Genomic DNA, 20190 nt, shown 5'->3' with positions numbered 1-20190 from the left:
CTAGGATTTAGTGGCGGACTGCTCGTCAAGACCTCAAGTCAAGCATCGCAAAAGTTTCACAAAGCTAAATAGTTTTTTTTTGCCGTTTGATCGTAAAGTTAGACGTGTTGGGAAGTTTTAAGTTAGACCACTTCCTGTGAATAGTTTTTACTTCGTTAGCTACTTTGGCTATGATAAGTAACTTAAGGTCTAGATAGCAGCAGACACGTAAAGATTTTAAGGAAAACGACCAATTTTTTAAGTTTAAAAGACATGTTTCGACAGAACTTCTGTCATCTTCAGTTGAATGAATGATTACAAAGCAAGTTGAATAATAAGTAGACAAAAATGCTAATTAAGACAAATAGTAACAACAGAACGTGAAAAGGTGTAAATTAAAAGGATAATTTTAGATTTACATGGTGTAATTGCTGATTGAGGCAAGGTAGTTCTTTTTGAATATGGATAGCCTCCTTTATCTTGAGTTGAAAGCTGGTAGTGGCGTGATCTAAAATATGAAAGCAGTCTATTGAACATAGGCCATTTTTCTGTCATCACTCAGAAGAAGATTCGACACAAAATTAGCAGCGTGATGCGTGATTGAGACCAAATTAACCGCGTGACGCGTGACAGGATATTATAACGTGATGCTTGATTTGCTCTTTTACAAGCACATAATGCGTGATTTATCAATTAGATTTTCGTGATAAGTGAACGTTCTTTGAACTAAAAGGATAGCATTCATTCAAAGTAAATAGTAAATACAGTCTTAGAAAAGATCATCAAATCGTGGCAGACGCGACACCATTTTCTGGTCTTTTTTGTCCTTTTCTTGACCTCTGATGTCTTTGATCTTCGTGGATCTCATGGTGCGATAGGTCCAATCAATTGTGATGCAAATTATAGGAATAAGTCAATTGAAAATAGTTCAACTTTGCACAAGGCTATGACCTTCAGTGTTATTTTTGTCCATTTCGTCGACCGATCATTTTTGGCAGTGCATCAGACCAAGAGAATGTGACACACCATATCCGAATCAGGCTATCGTATAAAAGGTCTGAACTAATTTCGTCCAAAAGGGCTGAAACGATAACACACGTTAGAGTTTGGTCTTGTTTGATACCGCTCGAGAAGACAGTCGTGTAAGCAACGAGAAACTACACAAGGGAAACGTTTGTCGGTGCCACTTAATGAAGGTACCGGTCGTCATAAAGACCTAACTGAATTCAAAAGCCACGTTATATCCTTTACAGACATAAAAACGTTGCCACACGGAAAAGGATTTGGAGGTGTAAAGCTTTCACACAAATATTGCCTGTATATTAGAGCATGGCAAAGGTGCCGTAGACGTCTTCCCAATTCGTATACACGATCTCTGCCAACTTAGCCTGTGAACAGGCTCCCGATTGAGTTATAGGGAAACAATAAAAACGCTTAACAAAACAAGCGGCTTGTCGTTGTACGCCTTAGATCTGGGTGTCATGAATTTCCTTTTCGGTATATGCGAATCACATAGCCTGGTATTCGATAATAATTTGTATATCCAAGATCTGGATGCCATGAATTTCCTTTTGGGTAAGTGAATCCCACACAGATGGTCTCTTACTAATGGATAACAAGAGTTTTTCTTAAATGTGTTCCAGGTTCCTTGTGATAAATCCAACAGTAAAAATAATTAAGGTAAAACTTTATTTAGCCACCGGGTCAGCCTTCGTGATAAAGTTAGTAACATATAACGAATATTAAACTTGATCGAGGTCCTTAAAGAGTTCCACTCCTAAATATTTATTTTGTTTAAGCTGTTTATTTATGGTGCATTTCTCCTTTGCGCGGAACCTCCTCCGCTATTTTTCTCTTTGGACTCATTGAAGAACGCCCTATGATTATTGACTTCATTAGGAGCCTAGGAAGCTTAGGCACGGTCGTCAACACTACACCGGAGAAATTTAAAAACGCAACAATCAGCGGTCATTTTACACTTTTGTTTGAGGAAATCTCGGCCAGGGAAATCACATGGTTCTCCTGATCCTATCTTGTTCGAAAAGGTCCGTTTTAAAATGTTTTCCGTCCACGCGAAAACTCTAAACCGGCGTTTTCAACTTCCTCCGGTTTGCAGAGCGTTTTCGAAAAGTTCCGTTTTCGTGACGGATCACTCTGTACCGTAGGCGTAACTGTGGAAATAAAGCTGTATGCGTTTTTAAATTCCTCCGGCGTAGTGTAGACGGATTCTGGAGCAAACCACGACGTTAATGAGCACCACCAAACAAAAGGTTTAATGAGCAAAACAAAGGCTATACAAGTGTATTCAGTAAACCTTTGTATATTTCACAGCCGTCCTCTGTAAAACAACAACGCAAAATGACCGCGAACGCGCACGATGAGTCGAACTGCTAATTTTTAATTTTTCCATTTAGAATTAAACGCTGTCATTACATATTTAGCCTGAGCGAGGTTTTAGAGCCATAGGCATCTTGGACAAATTCAACTTTACAAGGCGTTGGCCTCGGCGTCGCCGTCGTCATTGTTAAAATCCCTATATTTGCATCGCGGATGCTGGAAGGTCGATACACTTGTGTAACGTGGGGTCTGTTATCCGAAGTGGCTGCTTTGTACTTTGCTCATGTTTTATTCCAAGACCATATCCAGTCGAACGCAGATGAGAGTTCGTGTAAAACCGTAAAAAATCACATGAATTGCAGCTCTTTGCCAAGAATCTTTTTAATTCAGCAATCAAGTTGTCGAACGTTTCGGTAGGAAGTTTTCCCCTCCTGCTGAAACAATCTCGTTTACGTTACTTCGCCGATGTTATACCTTTTCATCTTCCCCATTACCAAACGGCAATCGTTTGCATCTCCTTCTTCAGTATAGCTTAAGGCTTTGAACAATTAAAAACTATCGTCATCAACATATATAACGTCCTTGAACATGGAGAGTTGATACTCGGGGCTTTCCCGCTATAAGCCAGGTAATTATTACAGCATTTCTCTTTCCATAGCTTCCAGTTCTCGGGAATCTCGCTGCTTAATTGACCTCAAATCTAAATGTTGCGGAGACAATGATATCTTGTGGAATAACATTGAAAGTTGTGATGCTTTAGGCGGCGTTGACGTTGTCGACGAATTTCAACTACCCTTTCGTTACAACATGTAATATCAGATGGCAGAGAGAATCTTAAACGAACGTCATCAATCAATGCTTAATCCGGCCACTGTAACTCAAGATACACAAGATGAATGCGTATTTTAATATATAACTGTATGTATAGCATAAATTACAAAGTCGTTACAGTACATAATAAGCGTGCATATAAAGAATGTTTGGCAAATTAGCATATAACCTTATGTCCGCCATTTTGAATAATCAAATCCAGCTGGTGTCTGAAACTCGTTTGCCCAGTTTGGCTATGACGTCAGTGCTTTCTCATTGGCTCACAGCCAAGCCTTTTGTTCTTTCGCTTTATAAGTGCGACACCACCCGGATGGTTGGGCGGCTAGTTAATTCAAGTATTCTTCCTCAACTACCCCCCTAAATATCCCCCCAATATCCCCTCACAGCCTGCAATTCATTAATCCCCACATATACCTACAGAGCCTTTATTTTATAAATCCCCCACATATACGTACCTACACATCCTACATCTCATTAATCCCCAGTATATACCAGCCTACACGGCCTACATCTAATGAATCTCCCACGTATACCTACACATCCTACATCTCATTAATCCCCCACATATACCTACAAAACCTAGCTACATCTCATTAAACCCCAACATATACCTACACAGCCTACATCTCATTAATCCTCCACATATACCTACACAGCCCACACCTCATTGAACTCCACATATACCTACACAGCTTACATCTGATTAATCCCCCACATATACCTACACAGCTTACATCTCATTAATCCCCTACATATACCTACAGAGCCCACATCTCATTTATCCCCCACATATACCTACACAGCTTTCATCGTATTAATTCCCAACATAAACCTACACAGCCCACATTCATAAATCCCTCACATTTACCTTGACAGTTTGCATTTCATTAAATCGTTTCTAGAGTCATTACTCATTATACTCAGTGGTTATCAACTCATGTAGAACCAAGCGGTCTTAAGATTTCTTGGAACAAGTAAATTGACTATCGCTATTCAAATTATCCATTCACTTGCAGCTTGGGAACAGGCTCCCGGTTGGGTTAAGGAGTTTAGAAAGAACTAGTAAAGGGTGGTCAAGGGCGAGCGGGGAGAGCCGAGAGCGGAATGGTGACGAGGGGGAGTGCAATTCGCCGTATTCTTTTTTTTTTTCTCTTTCAGCCCTCGCCGGATTTTTTTTTCCGTCCTCGCTGGGAGCCTGTTTGCAGGCTAGTTCACTTGCCTTGCGTTCAGCCATTCGAACGGATACCGTAAGGAACGTTTTCGCGTGAGAGGTCACATATTTGCCGATGCATTTTTGTGGTTGAATCGGCAAAGTTCTTCTTTTTAACGACCCTTTTAGGGTCGACAAAGTAAAATCGACGATGTGCGATTTTTACGTGAAGCGTGATTGGTGAAAAAATTATCCGTGATATGTGATTAAATAGAAAAATTTAGCGTGATGCGTGATTAGTACCCCAGTTTTGCCACCCATATGGAGGGGTCGAACTCTTTTTTGTACGAAGTAATGGGTAAGCTAATCCGAAGACGAAGAAGCCTCCAGAAAGTAAACTAAAATCACTCATATTGGCAAGGATAAACAAAATTCTGGTTCTTTAAAGAAGACAACTTAGATTTATATCTTTCGTAGGAAGAAGCGACTATGGTCCTTTCTTTACTGACGCTGATATTTTACCTGTAAATTTTCTTTATTTTAAATCAATTTGTTGTTTAATGCATGACATTCGTAATCAAAAGACACCCAATAACATCTCAAATTTGTTCATCAATTCTAACAGCATTCAGTCTTATAACACTCGCTCCTCCGCCTCTAATAAATTCTATATTAAACACTCTTATCAGTGAGGGTTTCTTAAGAAAAAACAATTCACTGGAAACAAAATACAGGCAAAAGTAAATGACGTTTCAACCGCTCTTCGGTCATTCTCAAGTTTAATGACGAGGGTAAAAAATAACATATAGATATATTATATAAGGAGAGAGATAATGAGGCAATAATTTTTTATTTGGTGGCTTTCTGACAATAGCTTTTACGGAAAGACCCTAACTAAGACTAGAATTACCAATGACCACAGAACTACCAGCTCTGTGTAGTATAGTTTCTTCTATTCATCGACTCTAGACAACTACACGGGTATAACCGTCTCATATCCACCAAGCGCGAGTAGAATGATTGATATATTAATAACGCCGCCAAAATATAGAAAACTAGAGTAAAATTGAAAAACGCCCCCAAAAATTAAGTGTACGCTTACGATATTTGTAGAGCATGGCATAATGGCTCTCATAATCTATCAAATATTTTCGCTAGAGCGTGATTGGTCTAAATGCGTCACGTGACTGAATTCTTCCCAGCTAAAACTGGGGAATGATGATGATGATGCCTTTTATTACTCCGTCTCGGAGGATAGGCCACAGATAAAACGCGTCCACCCTCCTCTGTCTCTGGCCATCTGTTCAATCTGATTCCAGGTGTAGCCTTTTAAGTGGATGGTCGTTTCTGTGTCTCTTTTCCAGGTGTTTCGTGGTCTTCCTCTCCGTCTACTTCCCTGGGGGTTCCAGCCCAGTGCTTGTCGGGCTATGCAGGTGTTTGATCTCCTAAGTATATGTCCGATCCATGTCCACTTTCTTTTCTTAATTTTTTCTTTGACGGGTAGTTGCCCTGTAGTCTCCCACAAGGTAGCATTGCTGATAGTATCCATGTTTAAAACTGGGGAATATCCAAGTGATATTCCCCAATTTTCAAAACCGGGTGTGTTGAGAAAATATTTGAAGGATAATAAACACAAAAGCCTCCATTTGGGGTGAAAATATGCTCGGATATTAGTCTTAGCCTTGGACATTATGATTCCCTCAAGTTCACTTCTCGGAACAGATAATGTCCGGGGACAAATATCCGTGCATTTTTGTTTATATTACCATTGATGGCTAAGCCAATGAAAGCTCTTGAACTGCATTACCCAATGATCCAGTTTTTAATAATAACTAATAGCCTTTGCTCTGACTAGGGGCTAACGCTCGAAACGTCAGCCTCACAATTCAGTGTGACGGTTGAACCAGGGGCGTAGCCAGGATTTTTCAAACGGGCGATCACGCTGTGTCAAAGTGAGGGTACTCACCAGATTGTCATGTCGTTTTCGCCACCTGTTGTAGGTTTTTTGCTTAAGAGAGGCTTACAAAAGGGGGGGGGGCCACGGGCACCCCAGGACCCCCCCTAGCTACGCCCCTGAATTCACCTTTACCGGTCGCAATAGCTAAAGAGAGGAATTTAAAGCGCCATTTCTAGGAAATTTATTTCGAACTGGAACCCTTAAATTTAGGCATGCGCACTGACAGTTTAGGGTGCGGCCCAACTAAGTTTGCCGTGAGGTAAGTTTTTCGGCAACGATGTCTAGCTCCCGTCCCCTGTGAAAAAGGTTGGAGACACAAAACACATCCTATTCATTTAGCTGCGCAATCCTTAGACGTTTCCTTTTCCTTTTTTCCTTCGACTTTAGCCTTGTGCCTCTTACTCGTAAGGGTTTCCAATTTTACCAGAGGTAAGCTTCAGGGCGAATTTTCGTTTTTCCGTCGGCTTAGAATTCTCAAAATAAGCTAAATGTAAGTCACTATGTAATTACGTAATTACGTAATTTGTTTACCCACGAAGCACCAAGGAGTTCGCAAGCAGTCGTTCAGAAATGTCCGTGCATTTCAGGATCGAATAAGTCAAATAACATTTTGAGTTCTTGTTTTTGTAAGTATTTTAACTCATAATAAATGATTCCCGCCTTCTTAGAACTCCCACTTCCCGCCCCTTCCTCTCCCGCCTTCCGCCCCGTACTCTTCCAGGCTCCCGACTCAATACACATAAAGGCTTAATGTGAAAGCCATCTATTCAGGCTCACTACCGCTAACCGGAATGCTACTGGAACTGAAATGTCGATTTTAGCTGACTTTGCAACCTGCAACCTTGCAACCTGCAACCTTGCATTTTCAGCCTCATTCTCATGTACCCTTGGCTTAGCCACCTGGCCTTGTCACTCATGCCGCATTAAAATCGTCATTTCCGGACGGAAGTCCCGATCCTACTCGCCGATTTTTAGCAATGTTCAAATTCCAGTGCGGCGGGCCCACAGTGCTCCACATTACCTTACAGTAGGATTCAGCGAGAAATCCGGAAAAGTATTTTATTTGGGCAACATCGTGCATTCAACCGAAGCATCTTATCACCGCAGCCAAGTGATCAAAAGTTCTGCATTTTATGAGTGCATTGTTTTGGCGCGAGAATTCGAGCCACAACATGCTGGAAATGGCGTCTAAATCGAGTGTTACAGTTGCCGTGTCAGTGAGACCCTTGAACGAGAGAGAACGTGAAAATGGCGAGGAACGGGTGGTGTGGACACGAAACGATGAAGTTCGAGTGCTCAATCCAGAAAGTAAGAAAGAGAAAGTATTTAAATTTGATCACACGGTGAGTTATTAGATACACTTGAGGTCTTTCCTTGCCAGAGCTCATCTTGGACCGCTATATTGAATATTTATCTCATAGCCTCTATTTGTCGCTTGTTCAGCAAGCTACTGATTTTCATTATCGACAGAAATCTTTTCTTTGAATGACAAAAATCCCGTTTTGAGTCATTTACTAAAGTGGTAATTTTATCGACTAATTGTTCTGGTGTAATTTTATTTATACAGTTCTGTAGCGAACCGAATGGAGACAGCGAACCGAACACAGAGGTAAGATTTAAAGCTTAAAAATATTGGATCTCGCATTCTTTTCATTTCAGACAGTACAACAACATTTAACATCTCGGTTGAGGAAAAGTAGTTCCTTTCTGTCACTAATTCCCAGTGTGTTCATTGTGGTGTGATCTATAAATAAATTAGCTTGTTTTAGTTACCCTAAGGACCGATAACATTGAATGGCGGTAAAAGTTATCCTGCCATAACTACATAAACTACCGTGAATTTCGTGATTTAATCTCGAAATAAATATTGTTCTGTTCTAATAGTGTTTTTCATCAAGTTGATCGATTAGTCGCTTTAGCAAAAGGTGTGGACCGGATATGACAGTTTAACCAACGAATGGACGATGTGTACGGGCGACTGGTTCATGTTGGTTTTTGTTTTTCCCGTTCCATTGACCAGTGATGAGCGGGCTTTCGAAAACCACAGTACGTCGAAGAAATTAAAAAGAAAAAACAACAACAACAAAAAAAACATGAGTGTAGTGGTTATAAACTATATACTTTTGCATTTATGCGAGTAATCGCATGTGGGAAAAATATGCATTTTCTGTAAAATACCTGTCAAAATACTCAGTGGGATTATAGACTTGCTATTGCATGTTAACATCCTTAACATTTTTCTTTATAACAATGACCTTTCAAGTATGTTACAATTTGTGTAAATTATAGATATTGTAGCTTTCAGTGTGGCAATATTCTCAGATCCTGTCCACGCTATGTTATGCCCGAAAAATTTGAAAAAGGGGTTTTTTACCCAGGGCGGGGGGTGGGGCATTCCCTTATATGGGATTTTAAGTTGGCTTTCTTGTCCCCAACAGGGTATGGTTTTTGCACTCTAGTCTAGTTTAAATTGGGTATGTTTTTTAGAAGAAGCTATCCTACCTAATAAGCAGTGCCTTTCATTAACATTGGTCTGGATAAGGAAACTAATAATTAATTCCCTTACAATTATAATTTATAAGGCAGGTCTGAAACAGGGTGAATGATTAAAGGGTCAGGTCTTCAATTATTGGGTATCAAATTTTTGTCAGGTCATATTTTGGTCTTAATAAGGCTATTGTTTTGGGAAGCACACCTTACCAATTTTTTGTGGAGTACCCCTCCCCCACCTGGTTTTCACTCTGAAATCCATCCTATGTTTTCCATCCACACTACACTTGAGAAGTTTGAAAACTTAACAGTCAGCAGCAATTTTGGATTTGCGTTTGAGGAAAACTTGGCCATGGAAATCACATGATTATCATGACGTTATCATTTTTGAAAAGCTTTTTTTCAAAGTGTTTTCCATTTACACTAAAACGCACAGGTGGCATTTTAAAATTCCTCTGGTTTGAAGAGTGTTTTTGAAAAGTTCTGTTTTCTTGACAGATTAGTGTCAGGATGATAGGTTTAACCCTTAAGAAATATAGCTGTGTTTTCAAATTTCTGTGCAGTAGTGCGGATGGGGCCTCATTCAAAACCTGTTGAAACTGATACATGCTAATTCTCCCAATTATAATTGGTTCTTGAGCTCAAGCAGATTTCAGTGAGAAACTGAAATACAAGATTGCTTACAGCAGGCTTACAGTTTATCATTTTTAGGAAATGCATGTAGTATTGTTTGATACTTGATTGGCAGTTCTGAACTTCCTGGCATAAAAGTAATGTAAGAAAGGCTGCAATATCACCGGTACCAGGTGCGACCGGTGTGGACATCATGTGTGGCAAAGACAGAAGGACTCTTTCCTAAAAGAAAGCAATTGAAATTTTTAGTGATGACTTTTGTTATGATCAACATGGTGGCAGCCTTATCTAACTCAGAAAGACACTCACATGTTGAACATCAGTGCATAATGATGAACAACAGTAGGGCCGACATCTTTTCTGCAAGCCCATGACTTTCTTAGCCTGGCACAATTATTTAAGGTGTTGCTGAGAAGTTGTGAAGAAGTTGTGATCTGTGAAATTTCGCAGTTAATTGCTCCCCTGAGCTGCTAAGGCTGTTGCTAAGACAGATGTGGCTTCTGGTCTAAACGTTGTAATCTATCTATTTAATTCTGCAAGATGAGCATTTGAAGCTGATTGATTTGAGAGAAACATGAAACTTTGAGTAGCAAAAATGTATTCTTGGTTTTCATGTGACATAGTCATATTCCAAAATTAGAAATTATCTTTCCTTCTGAGGTTTTAGTTTCATCAGATAAAAGACCCTATAGGAACGTGACGTTTGACAATGTATTAGCTCAAAAGAGTTCTTCTGTTTGTAATAGAGTACTCCAAGCTTTTGCATTGCGTGACATGAAAATGGCAGCCCGAAAAGACTGTCGCGTAGGTCAAAAGATGAGTTATTGCTTTAGTTTTTGCTAAATAAACGGTGCTTGCACTATAAGAAGCATTTATTTCAATGTGTCGGAGCTCTAGACTAAAAATTTTCGTTTCAGTAGCAAAACTCAACGACAGATGTTTTTGTTATTTTATGGCCGCCATGTTTGTGCCCCTCCGTAGGGCACAAACATGGTATCTCCATATAAAGCTCTATAAATTTGGGGACACACTTCCGCGAATAATGGGCGAATGAAAAACGGCAGAAACCTGATTCTTGGCGAGGTTGTTTATACAGCAGTCATCTATCACATCCCAGATTCTTGAATTTATTTATTGAATGGTTACGATTTTTAGTTTTGATCACATGACTGGTGAAAACCGAGAATTGGAACAACTAATCCAGCTCTTTACTCACATTATTACAAATAAATAATAAATAAATAGATAAATTAATTAATAAATAAATAAGTAAACATCTAAATACATGTACAAATGTAAACTTGAGGAGGTACAGTGTACATGTAAGATATAACAATTAAGTAGCTACATGTATACAAGGAAATAAATAAATAAATAAATAAATAAATATAAATATACATTTATATAGCGCCATTTTCTACTAATTGTCCAATGCGCTAAATAAATAATATTCATTTTTTTTAAATGCAATTTGAATTCATTATTATTGTTGTTGTTTTATTCTTTTCAGATTTTGGAAGATGTTGGACAGTTTGTACTTTCGTCATGTTTTGGTGGTTATAATACTTGTGTGGTTAGTTATGGAGCATGTGGCAGTGGTAAAAGTTTTGTTATGTATGGAACTGATAAATTTGAAGGCCTTACTTCTTGGATTTGCAAGAGTCTTTTCAAAAGGGCTTCTGGATATGAAGATGACACGTCATTCAGAGCTGAAATAAGGTAAATTCCTTGATTGATTTACACCTACTGCCGCTTTGTGAACTCTGCACATGAACATTCTCTGACTTACTAGATAAATCACAGGTGTGAACTGCTGTTTTTCTTTGTGGTTTTTGCCTGCTTTACTGTGTCATGATCAGGTAATTCACTGCATGATTGCATCTTTCATGATAGACTAGCATTTTTGTGATCAATGATCTGTCATTTCCCATTAATGACAAGGTCTAGGTATAGAAAAAGGCTGGGGTGAAGACACCAAACTTAAAATCAGTAACTAACTTTCAAAGAACCTCCTCCCCCTTGCCCTGGCCTCTGAATTCCAAAAAGTCATCTGTGGAATAGGTATGGATACTTTCTGAAACCACTCATTTTACCACATTTTATAGTGCATGCATACTTTTGCACTGTATAAGGTTTTGAAGCTTACCAATTGAAATGCTTCATTTTAATTTCTAGTTTTCTGGAAATACACAAAGAATTTGTTAAGGATTTACTGGGAAGGAGAAGGAACTGGCAGGACTCATTAAGAGGTGTGTCATACCCAGCACTACTACTAAACATTGCCTTATTCTTATTCTTTCGCTAATATGTCATTGATCATGAATACAAGCCTGAGAGGACACCCAAAATACACAGTTATTACATGTATGAGCTGATACTAGTAATACCATGTTAACTCATTTCTTGCCTTTTAACAACAAAATAAATACAGTCGACTCCCAATAACTTGAACCCTCACTCACTCCAACCTCATGTTTCTTTCAATTTAAGTGGCATGCCTGTGAACTAGCTATGTGTAGCTAATAGCGCATTGATCACTATCAACAACAACATTTGAACATTTTTTTGTGTTAACTCAAACCAGAGTCAATTTTTTGTGGATTCCCGTCATACATTTACTACTCTAATTCTATTCTGGGTAACTTGAACCCGTGATAGCTCAAACCTCCAGCTAACTTGAAGAGATTTTCTTTTCCCTTAGGGTCACTTTCTATATAATTTTACTCTTGATAACTCTAACCATTTTTGTCAATATGTGACAACTCAAAACAATTAGTATTGTCCCCAAGGTGGCTATTATGGAGAGGTTCAATTGTACACTAAACACCATTTTTCCTTATTTTTGGTCATTTGTTCTCAGCTACCAATAACTCATTGAAACCTTTTTCAAGTTACCTTGAAGGTTCAACTGAGGAGTTGACTGTATATAAAATTTCGTATTAAGCCATCTTTATATACGTACGGTAATAAAAGTTCTTCGACTTTTAACCAACAAAAAGAGTCCTTACATGTATGTGCCTACTGGCATAAAGAGAGATAATGATGGTGATGGTGATGATGACGATGATAATGATAACAACAGGAAATGTTTATATGTGCAATAACATGTATAAAGGGTCACATCGTCGACCCCAGCAGTTGCAATGTTGAGCTCTGGTATATCATGTTTGTTTATGACAATAAATAATTTGTTTAAATTTATAACTTCACGGTACATAATTTTAGGTAATAAACTTACTCCTGCAGGTACTTATAACTGTATTAAGTGCTAACTTACATTACTAACCTTATTAAAGTGAAAGAATGAAAGATGTGAATGCAGCCATAACACTACTGGAAAAATGACCTGAAAAAATTTCAGGGTCTGAACGGGATTCGAACCCATGACCTTTGCGTTACTTGTGCAATGCTCTACCAACTGAGCTATCAAAGCCACATGAGAGTGGTCCTGTGTGGGTTTGGCCCTATATGTTCAGTAGACATGATACTCGGCTCAAGTATATGAATTCCATGGTAATAGATGTCCAACAGTAGCTATTAAATAATGAAAGAATGAAAGATGCGAATGCAGCCATAACACTACTGGAAAAATGACCGGAAGAAATTTCAGGCTCTGAACGGGATTCGAACCCATGACCTTTGCGCTACCGGTGCAATGCTCTACCAACTGAGCTATCAAAGCCACATGGGAACGGTCGTGCATGGGTTCGGCCCTATACATGTATGTTCAGTGCACGTGATACTCGGCTCAAGTATATGAATTCCATGGTAATAGATGTCCAACAGTAGCAATTAAAGTGTTTGCAAATTCATTGTCAGTGAAGGTATACATGTATGTACATGTAAGATTTCTGTGTGGTGCTTGTTGTATTTGGTTATGCTTATTATCTTCTTTTCTGTTTGATGTTCTTATCATAGATGTACTTGCATTACTTATTACTTCCTTTTCTTTTTTGTAGTTCGTGAACACCGTGAACTAGGTGTGTATGTTGACAAACTGACTAAACATATTGTTACAGACATAAATGAAGTAATAGGCTTGATTGACAAAGGAAGGAAGAACAGGTGAGTTGATATTCAGAAGTAACATAAATTACTATTAATAATAAGAAAATATATGATAAAAATGTAGTTTAGAAATAGAAAACATGTTCCATGTTTCTATCCAGTTACAGAAATATGAGTGGAAGTTTGGGAGAACGAGAAATTCTGTTGGAACACAAGCCGACAGGGGAATGTTTCCACAGCTCTTTCAAGTTCTCCCAAACTTCCACCAGTGTTTCTATAACTCGATAGGAACACAGAGAACATGTTTTTTATTTCTTTTAAAAAGAAAACAAGGTGTTTATCTTGATCATCATAATGCAAATTCTCTTTACTTGCACCATTCTGTGATAGATAGTGAGTAGTGCCCTTGTTAGCAAAATGACGGCCGCTTCTTGGCGTTTTCAAAGTGTCTGTGAAGAGGATTTAAATAGTTCTGAACAACTAGTAGATTTATACTGAAACAATTAGCTCTGAATCTAATTGTTTAATAGAAACATGCTTTTTAACCAATCAGCTTGCATATTTTCTTTGGGCTATGAAATGCTAACATGATATAATACATGGTGTGAACACATCACTTTATTAGTGGACTTGTACAACTGTTACACTTGATTGATCTGCAATAGCAGATTTGCATGTTGTTGTTGTCTTTATATTTAAATTTTGAATTCCCAGTTGGTTTTAAATAACAATTGCCCTACATACATGTAGCATAAGAAACAGAAAAAGTGAAGGATTCTGGTAGTTGTAGTCAAATGACTTTATCATGCAAATTGCCTATTAACTGATTTATAATTTCTCTTTTTCTTCATAGATCAATATGTTCCAGGGCTTCCAATTCGTTTTCCAGTAGTTCACATACAATTTTTACCATAAGGTTTACCCAGGTAATAAAATGTATTAATATATATTAACAGCAACTAATTAGACTTTATGTTACCATCATTTGTGGGAGGAGGAAGACCATATATCTCAGAATGTTCAGTTAAGTGATAATTATTCTCTTGGATGTAAAAAAAAAAAAAAAAAAAAAAAAAAATGGAAACCAATGAATTTCTTAACAACTAGTTTGCAAGTAACAAACAGCTGAGGGTCAATAAGTTTAACATAAATTAGAACTTAAAGTGTACATCAATTAATTACAACTAAAAAGCACTGAAATCTGTATTAAAATATAACAACACTCAACAATACAGGCACGTCTTGAGGGTGACTTGCCATGTGAAATGGTCAGTGTCATTCAACTTGTGGATTTGGTGGGAAGCAAGAGCATCCATAATGAGGTAAGCATGCCAATCTATTAAGTTTTTGTCAAGTATACAAATCAAGAAACAGTATATGTGGATTTTTTTTGACTAGTTAGGTTTCCTGGCCTAGGAAATATGTGCAAACTGAAGCAAACTAATTTTATTTAAAATTCCTTTCTTTCTTTTTTGTGTCTTCTGTCCTTATGAAGCTCTTGAAATGTGCTGAGTGAACTTATGTTTCACACATAAATCATGATTTTTCTCTTTCCTAAATGTTTGATCTCACTACTGTTATACATTGAAGCTTGGGGCGTCAGATGTGTTGACACGCAGGCTTAAATAGCAGTGATTAGTATTTCTCTGTTTCACATGCAGTGATCTTCGTGAGGCTACAACATCTCAGTTTGATTGCATTTTAAATGAATGTTCCAGATTTCTTTAATTTACTTTAATTGCCTTCAATCAGCTTGATAACTATAGTATGGTAGTTGCCAAATAACACAGCATACACCGTTCATGCAGTAATCAATTGCTTCAGCAACAAAGATCCCCCCACCCCTCAAAGTAGCCATCTTGTCTTTCATAGTCGATGTAACAGTGTGGCTCTTAACTCCAAAAGTAACAAGAACTTTCTAGAAAATGGAGATCTGAGGCTATGAAATTTTGTGTTTGTAGCTTTATCTTCTTTGTCTTTTCCAGTGCAGTGACAACTGTTCTACTGCAGCTGATGCTGACAAATCACTGATGGCATTAGAAAGAGTCATGTCAACATTAGCAAGCCAAGACTCGGAGTTGGGTCCCAGTGCAGCTACTGTTCCATACAAGGACTCTGTAAGTACATGGACATTATTTTTTGCAAAGTGCTGACTGCAAATGGTTCCTTTGCTGGCACCTAAGTACACATGTTGGCTAAGTGACTTTTCTCCTAATTGCCTGTTCTCCTCCTGTTTTAGGCACTGACATGGATACTGAAGGACTGCTTTGGTGGAAATTGTAAAACTGTAATGTTAGCAGCTGTGTCACCCTCTGCATCATGTCATAATGAGACACTTAACACCTTGAGGTTTGCAAACCAGGCCAAAAACATTGTGAATGTTCCCCAAATAAATGAGGTAGGAAACTGGATGTTAGGGGGTGGGGTGGGGTGGGGGGTTGGGGGGGATCATGAATAAGATCATCTCACGTCATTCTAAAAGATGGTACTCTCAATTGCCACAAGCCAAAATCCTTTATTGCATTTACATGTTTAGAGGAAGGGCTACTTCAGGAAAATAATGAATGGTGCTCTTTAACGCTCTAATTTTGGATAATACATGTATCACATTGAAAGATTAATCAGTTTGTTTCTGTTATATTGGGGCCTGGAAGATTTAATACAAGCCAAATCTCAGTGTTGTGAACATAGGTAGCCTTTTTTCTGTGTAATGTAATTATTTTAACAAAAAAGAACTGAAAGAAGTCTAAGAAAAAAGTAGGGAAGCTTGGTCACACAATCTTTGGTGCATCTTGTCACACAATCTTTGGTGCATCTTGTCACACAATCTTTGGTGCATCTTGTCACACAATCTTTGGTGCCTCTTGTCATACGATGTTTGGGGCATCTTTTGGTCGATTACTAACCTCAACTTCAAAACGCAAAATGAAACAGTTCATCAGTCGTTTAATCTTGGAATCTTTGCTAATAAAGAGAACAATTTCCAAAACGAGTTGCTGTGGAAATTGGCTGACACTTTATATACCAGTTGTTTTACCGTGAGTTGTTTTGGTACTAGTATTTCTCTTGGCCCGTATTCCTCTCTGTACTCCTCACTCTTTTTTCTTCTTTATTTGATTTCTGCCATTTTCTAAGGTCAATCTGTATATAATGAATATTTCGGTAGAAGACCTGTTGTGGACACTATACGAAAGACATGCCTGGATTTTTCATTTCGTTCAACGTGAAGTAATCTCCCGATCACTTGCCCTTCTCTACAATATCTTGGTCGTTGTCTTTTTTCAGGATTCTAATGTAAAATTGATTAAAGAACTCCAGTTGGAAATACGCAGTCTCAAGGAGACGTTAAAGGTATGTGTTTTGAATCTCAACATTTTTATAACTGAATTTTACACTAGCGTTTAAGTCGACATAATGCAGTCTGAGTTCGATTCTGCGTTTGACTCATAATTATTACCAATGAAACAGAAAACATCGGTTGCTTTGTGAGAATTCGCTTTTTATGACCAGAGCAAAACAGATCCTCCGTTGGAGAACATTTTCGCTAAAGTTACAATTCATTTATCTTTGTATAACAATCAAGTCGCACTCGCTTTCTTCGTTCATGTATGAGAAAAGTACCATCTTAGTACAGAACAGAAGCCACATATTCGGTGTAAGTTTTCACTGTAGTATTTAACCAAACTCTAGGTTTACGTTAATAGTAGTTGTATAACAAAGCGTGCTAAGAATATACCATTATAAATGATTTGGAAGCTTTAACATGGTAATGCAGATCGGTTCGTATGGCGCGAACATGCACACATGTTAAGTGGTCTTGACTAATTAATTCAAGTCGCTTCCTGTCGAGAATTACCTTGGGGCCGTATAAAAAAGAAAACTTTTTAAGGTTCTTGTTGATAATATGAAAACAATAACGAACTATGGAACAAGCTTAGCACCGAGCATTTATTCGTATTTGATTCAACCACATGAAAAAAAAAAAAAAAATGTTTCCTACACTCCCACAAAGAAAATCTTATTCTTTTAAATGCGGAGGTGTACAACAATTCGATGGCCAATTGCGTTTTGACTGCATCTTTCAACTGTGTTTCTAACGGCGTTCTTTTCTGAATTCAATCTTATCTGTTAGCGAAGTTTTGTTGTCGATGCTTTGAGCTTACACGCTTATTTCACGAGTGTTTTGTAAGGAGAAAATTTCCATCAGCAGCTGCTACAGCCAAGCAGGTGGTTTACAATCAGGCGTTTTTAATCATTTCTATAAAGCAAATAGCACGAATAATGCGGCTACATTTGCTCGATTTTTTTTTTGAATGAAATACATTTAAAAGTATGGAAGTTTTAGCCATATTATAAATGAGAAGCAACGATACGTGCAGCAAAGCTAAAGCGTTTATTCTGCATGTGTACCTTTGAAAGGAAGGAAGGTAAAGTAATTAGTATGGAGATTGCTGTCCATGTTGACTCTGTGCAGTTTATAAGCTCACCCTCGGGTTTCTTTTATTCGTATTAAACGCCGTCTCAAATTTGTTTTGATTTTTTTTTCTTTTGACCTGCTCGTACGAATTTACTGTGTTTATCATTAGCTCGATGCCGCTTCTACTTAAAGTCGACTCGGCATTTGTGTATTTTGTTTTCCTACCCTTATTGTCCGTTCACCCATATGCCGACTCAGGGTTGGTCACGTGTTATATTATCCATTATATGTCTTGTATCATAACCTCATTTTGACGACGTAATTTAAATAGCTAGGCGTCAGCAAGGCCTGTACATCCTTTTAAGCTACCGAGTCGAGTTTATCGCTTTAAGGGACCGAAATTTGCTATTCTGGTCAAATTTGTCATCCGAGAATGAGATTTGTTCGCATCTTAGCCAATGCAGTATTTCAACAGGTATAGTCGTAATCAATTTCATGAAGAAGGAAACAAGAATTTCACTCCGTAAATCATTTTATTTCTTGTTTTGTTACAATTAAGGTAGATTTAGAGAATATACACTGTATGTTAACTTTTTGTGTTGCAGAGTGACAATGTTCCTAATTCTCTAGGAGTTGATAAAGCGGAGAGAAAACTACAAGAAAATGAAGACCTGATGAAGCGACTGACGGGCATTTGGGAAGAAAAATGGAGCAAAACTCAAAAGCTCATCGAGGTAAAGTGGCCGCCTTGTACTTCTCTTGTCTTGTCATCATTTTGTGGTGGCGATGTTTTGTTGTACTTTGTCCATTTGTAAATTGTCAATTCTGTGTTATTATCTGTTTTAAACCTACATAGTTTAAACGGTTTGAAAAGCTGTTCAATAAAGAAAGAGAGGAATATAATTGACAAACAGACGAAAACAACTCCTTGAGGTTTTAAATGTGGTGAATATTGTAAAATTAAGGAACTATTCACGGTAACTAGCTAGCTATTGTTATTAGCAGATCTGACCACGACATCAAATTCCGTCTGTAAACAAACTAGCAGAGCGAGGTTTTTTTTTGCGAAATGTACATGTAATTTTTATTGACGGAAATATTAGTAAGCCTGAGGCTAGGAACATTGACATGAAGAGACAATCTTGAGCCACAGTGAATTAATTTGAAAACGCATGTAGCCGCTGGCGATGTTCGCTTTCATTAACGCTAGATTTCCTTTTTTTCCTCCAGAAAGTGAGATTTTGAACAAATTTTTTTCTTGTGTGGATAGTCCCATCGAATACCATTCTTAAATTTAGGCTCATTTATTTGGGGGTTGATATTATACGAAAGGAATGTGGTGCGGGATATATCGGCCAGCTTTACCATACCTTGGTGCTCGTAGCATAATAGAACGTTGTTATTTTGTAAAATTTGATCACCGTCGTTTCATTAGCTAAGGTATTGATCCAAACTCACCACGATTTATAGTCCATTAACTCCAAATGATGATAAACAATATTTGACTTTTCGACATTACTATATGACGCTTAATTGAGAACTTTTTGAATTCCTCATTTGAATTAGAAGATGGAAGAAGAGTACTTCTTGTTTTCTGTTTTATCTCTAATATGAAGAAGCATAGTTTCGTGGCTGATTGTGTCCGTAATTTTCTTAATGCGTATTCGACGATGACGATACACGTATTGTCTTTAGAGTTCTTTAATATTCTTTCCAAAACAATGTTGAAAGTCGTCAGTCCCCCCAACTTGATCACAACAGCGCTACAACCTATTGGCTTTATTGCAGCTATCTTAAATTTATTTCAAAATACCCATACTTTACTGTCGCTGCCAACCTTTTCGTTGAAATTTTTTCGTTGTTTGCTTCGGGTGAAATCGAAAGTCCATTCTTTTTTGGTTTTTTTTTTTTTTTTTTTTTTTTTTTAAAGCTATGAAAATGAAGAAATTATGGCAGGTAAATTCCCTTTTAATGACTGATTGCAGATGTTATCTTTATAACCGTGAGCCACAAAACTGCTTTCGATTGCACGCAACACGGTTTCGGCGCAAAATGTTGCCCAATTCTAATAATTTTGTTTTCGTGTCGTAAACTGGAGGTAAATTCTACTAACACTTTCTTCGGCTGAAAAGTTGTACTTTTGGATTCTTAATTTGCTTGTCAAATTGGTTTCTTGTAAGCCGTTTATGGTCTGCGTATCAATAACTTCTTGACTTAGAAGATAAGATTTATCATATCATTTTACTTTTTATCTTTTCCATCTTCCGCCTAGTAAACACTGACACCTACTAAAATGGAAGACGTAAACTATAATCTTTAATACTGGAAGATTACTCAAACATAACCTGTTCTTCTCACAAGTATTAACATGAAACTGATGACGAACGT

At 37.8% G+C, this 20190-nt stretch overlaps 2 protein-coding genes across 5 annotated transcripts in view; both read left to right on the top strand.

Moving 5' to 3' along the window:
• LOC145493225 (A disintegrin and metalloproteinase with thrombospondin motifs 6-like) overlaps positions 1-2347 on the top strand; it is a 39808-nt gene extending 37461 nt beyond the window's left edge. For all 4 annotated transcript variants that reach the window (XM_081472646.1, XM_081472642.1, XM_081472644.1 and 1 more), the window contains one exon: positions 5-2347. In XM_081472646.1, the coding sequence (XP_081328772.1) occupies positions 5-11 (7 nt within the window). In that variant the 3' untranslated portion in view covers positions 12-2347. The remainder of the gene's footprint in view (positions 1-4) is intronic.
• Positions 2348-7124: 4777 nt separating this feature from the next.
• Positions 7125-20190, top strand: part of LOC145493947 (uncharacterized) — a 24618-nt gene continuing 11552 nt past the window's right edge. Inside the window, exons 1-11 of the mRNA XM_081473442.1 lie at positions 7125-7597; positions 7822-7863; positions 10888-11096; positions 11553-11626; positions 13337-13442; positions 14239-14311; positions 14621-14707; positions 15371-15502; positions 15625-15783; positions 16671-16736; positions 18408-18536. Of these exons, the coding sequence (XP_081329568.1) occupies positions 7388-7597; positions 7822-7863; positions 10888-11096; positions 11553-11626; positions 13337-13442; positions 14239-14311; positions 14621-14707; positions 15371-15502; positions 15625-15783; positions 16671-16736; positions 18408-18536 (1287 nt within the window). The 5' untranslated portion in view covers positions 7125-7387. The remainder of the gene's footprint in view (positions 7598-7821; positions 7864-10887; positions 11097-11552; positions 11627-13336; positions 13443-14238; positions 14312-14620; positions 14708-15370; positions 15503-15624; positions 15784-16670; positions 16737-18407; positions 18537-20190) is intronic.

This window comes from Orbicella franksi, chromosome 7 (assembly GCF_964199315.1).
Source record: "Orbicella franksi chromosome 7, jaOrbFran1.1, whole genome shotgun sequence".
In the NCBI taxonomy this organism is placed as follows: domain Eukaryota; kingdom Metazoa; phylum Cnidaria; class Anthozoa; order Scleractinia; family Merulinidae; genus Orbicella; species Orbicella franksi.
This window is presented reverse-complemented; position numbering and strand designations above follow the sequence as displayed.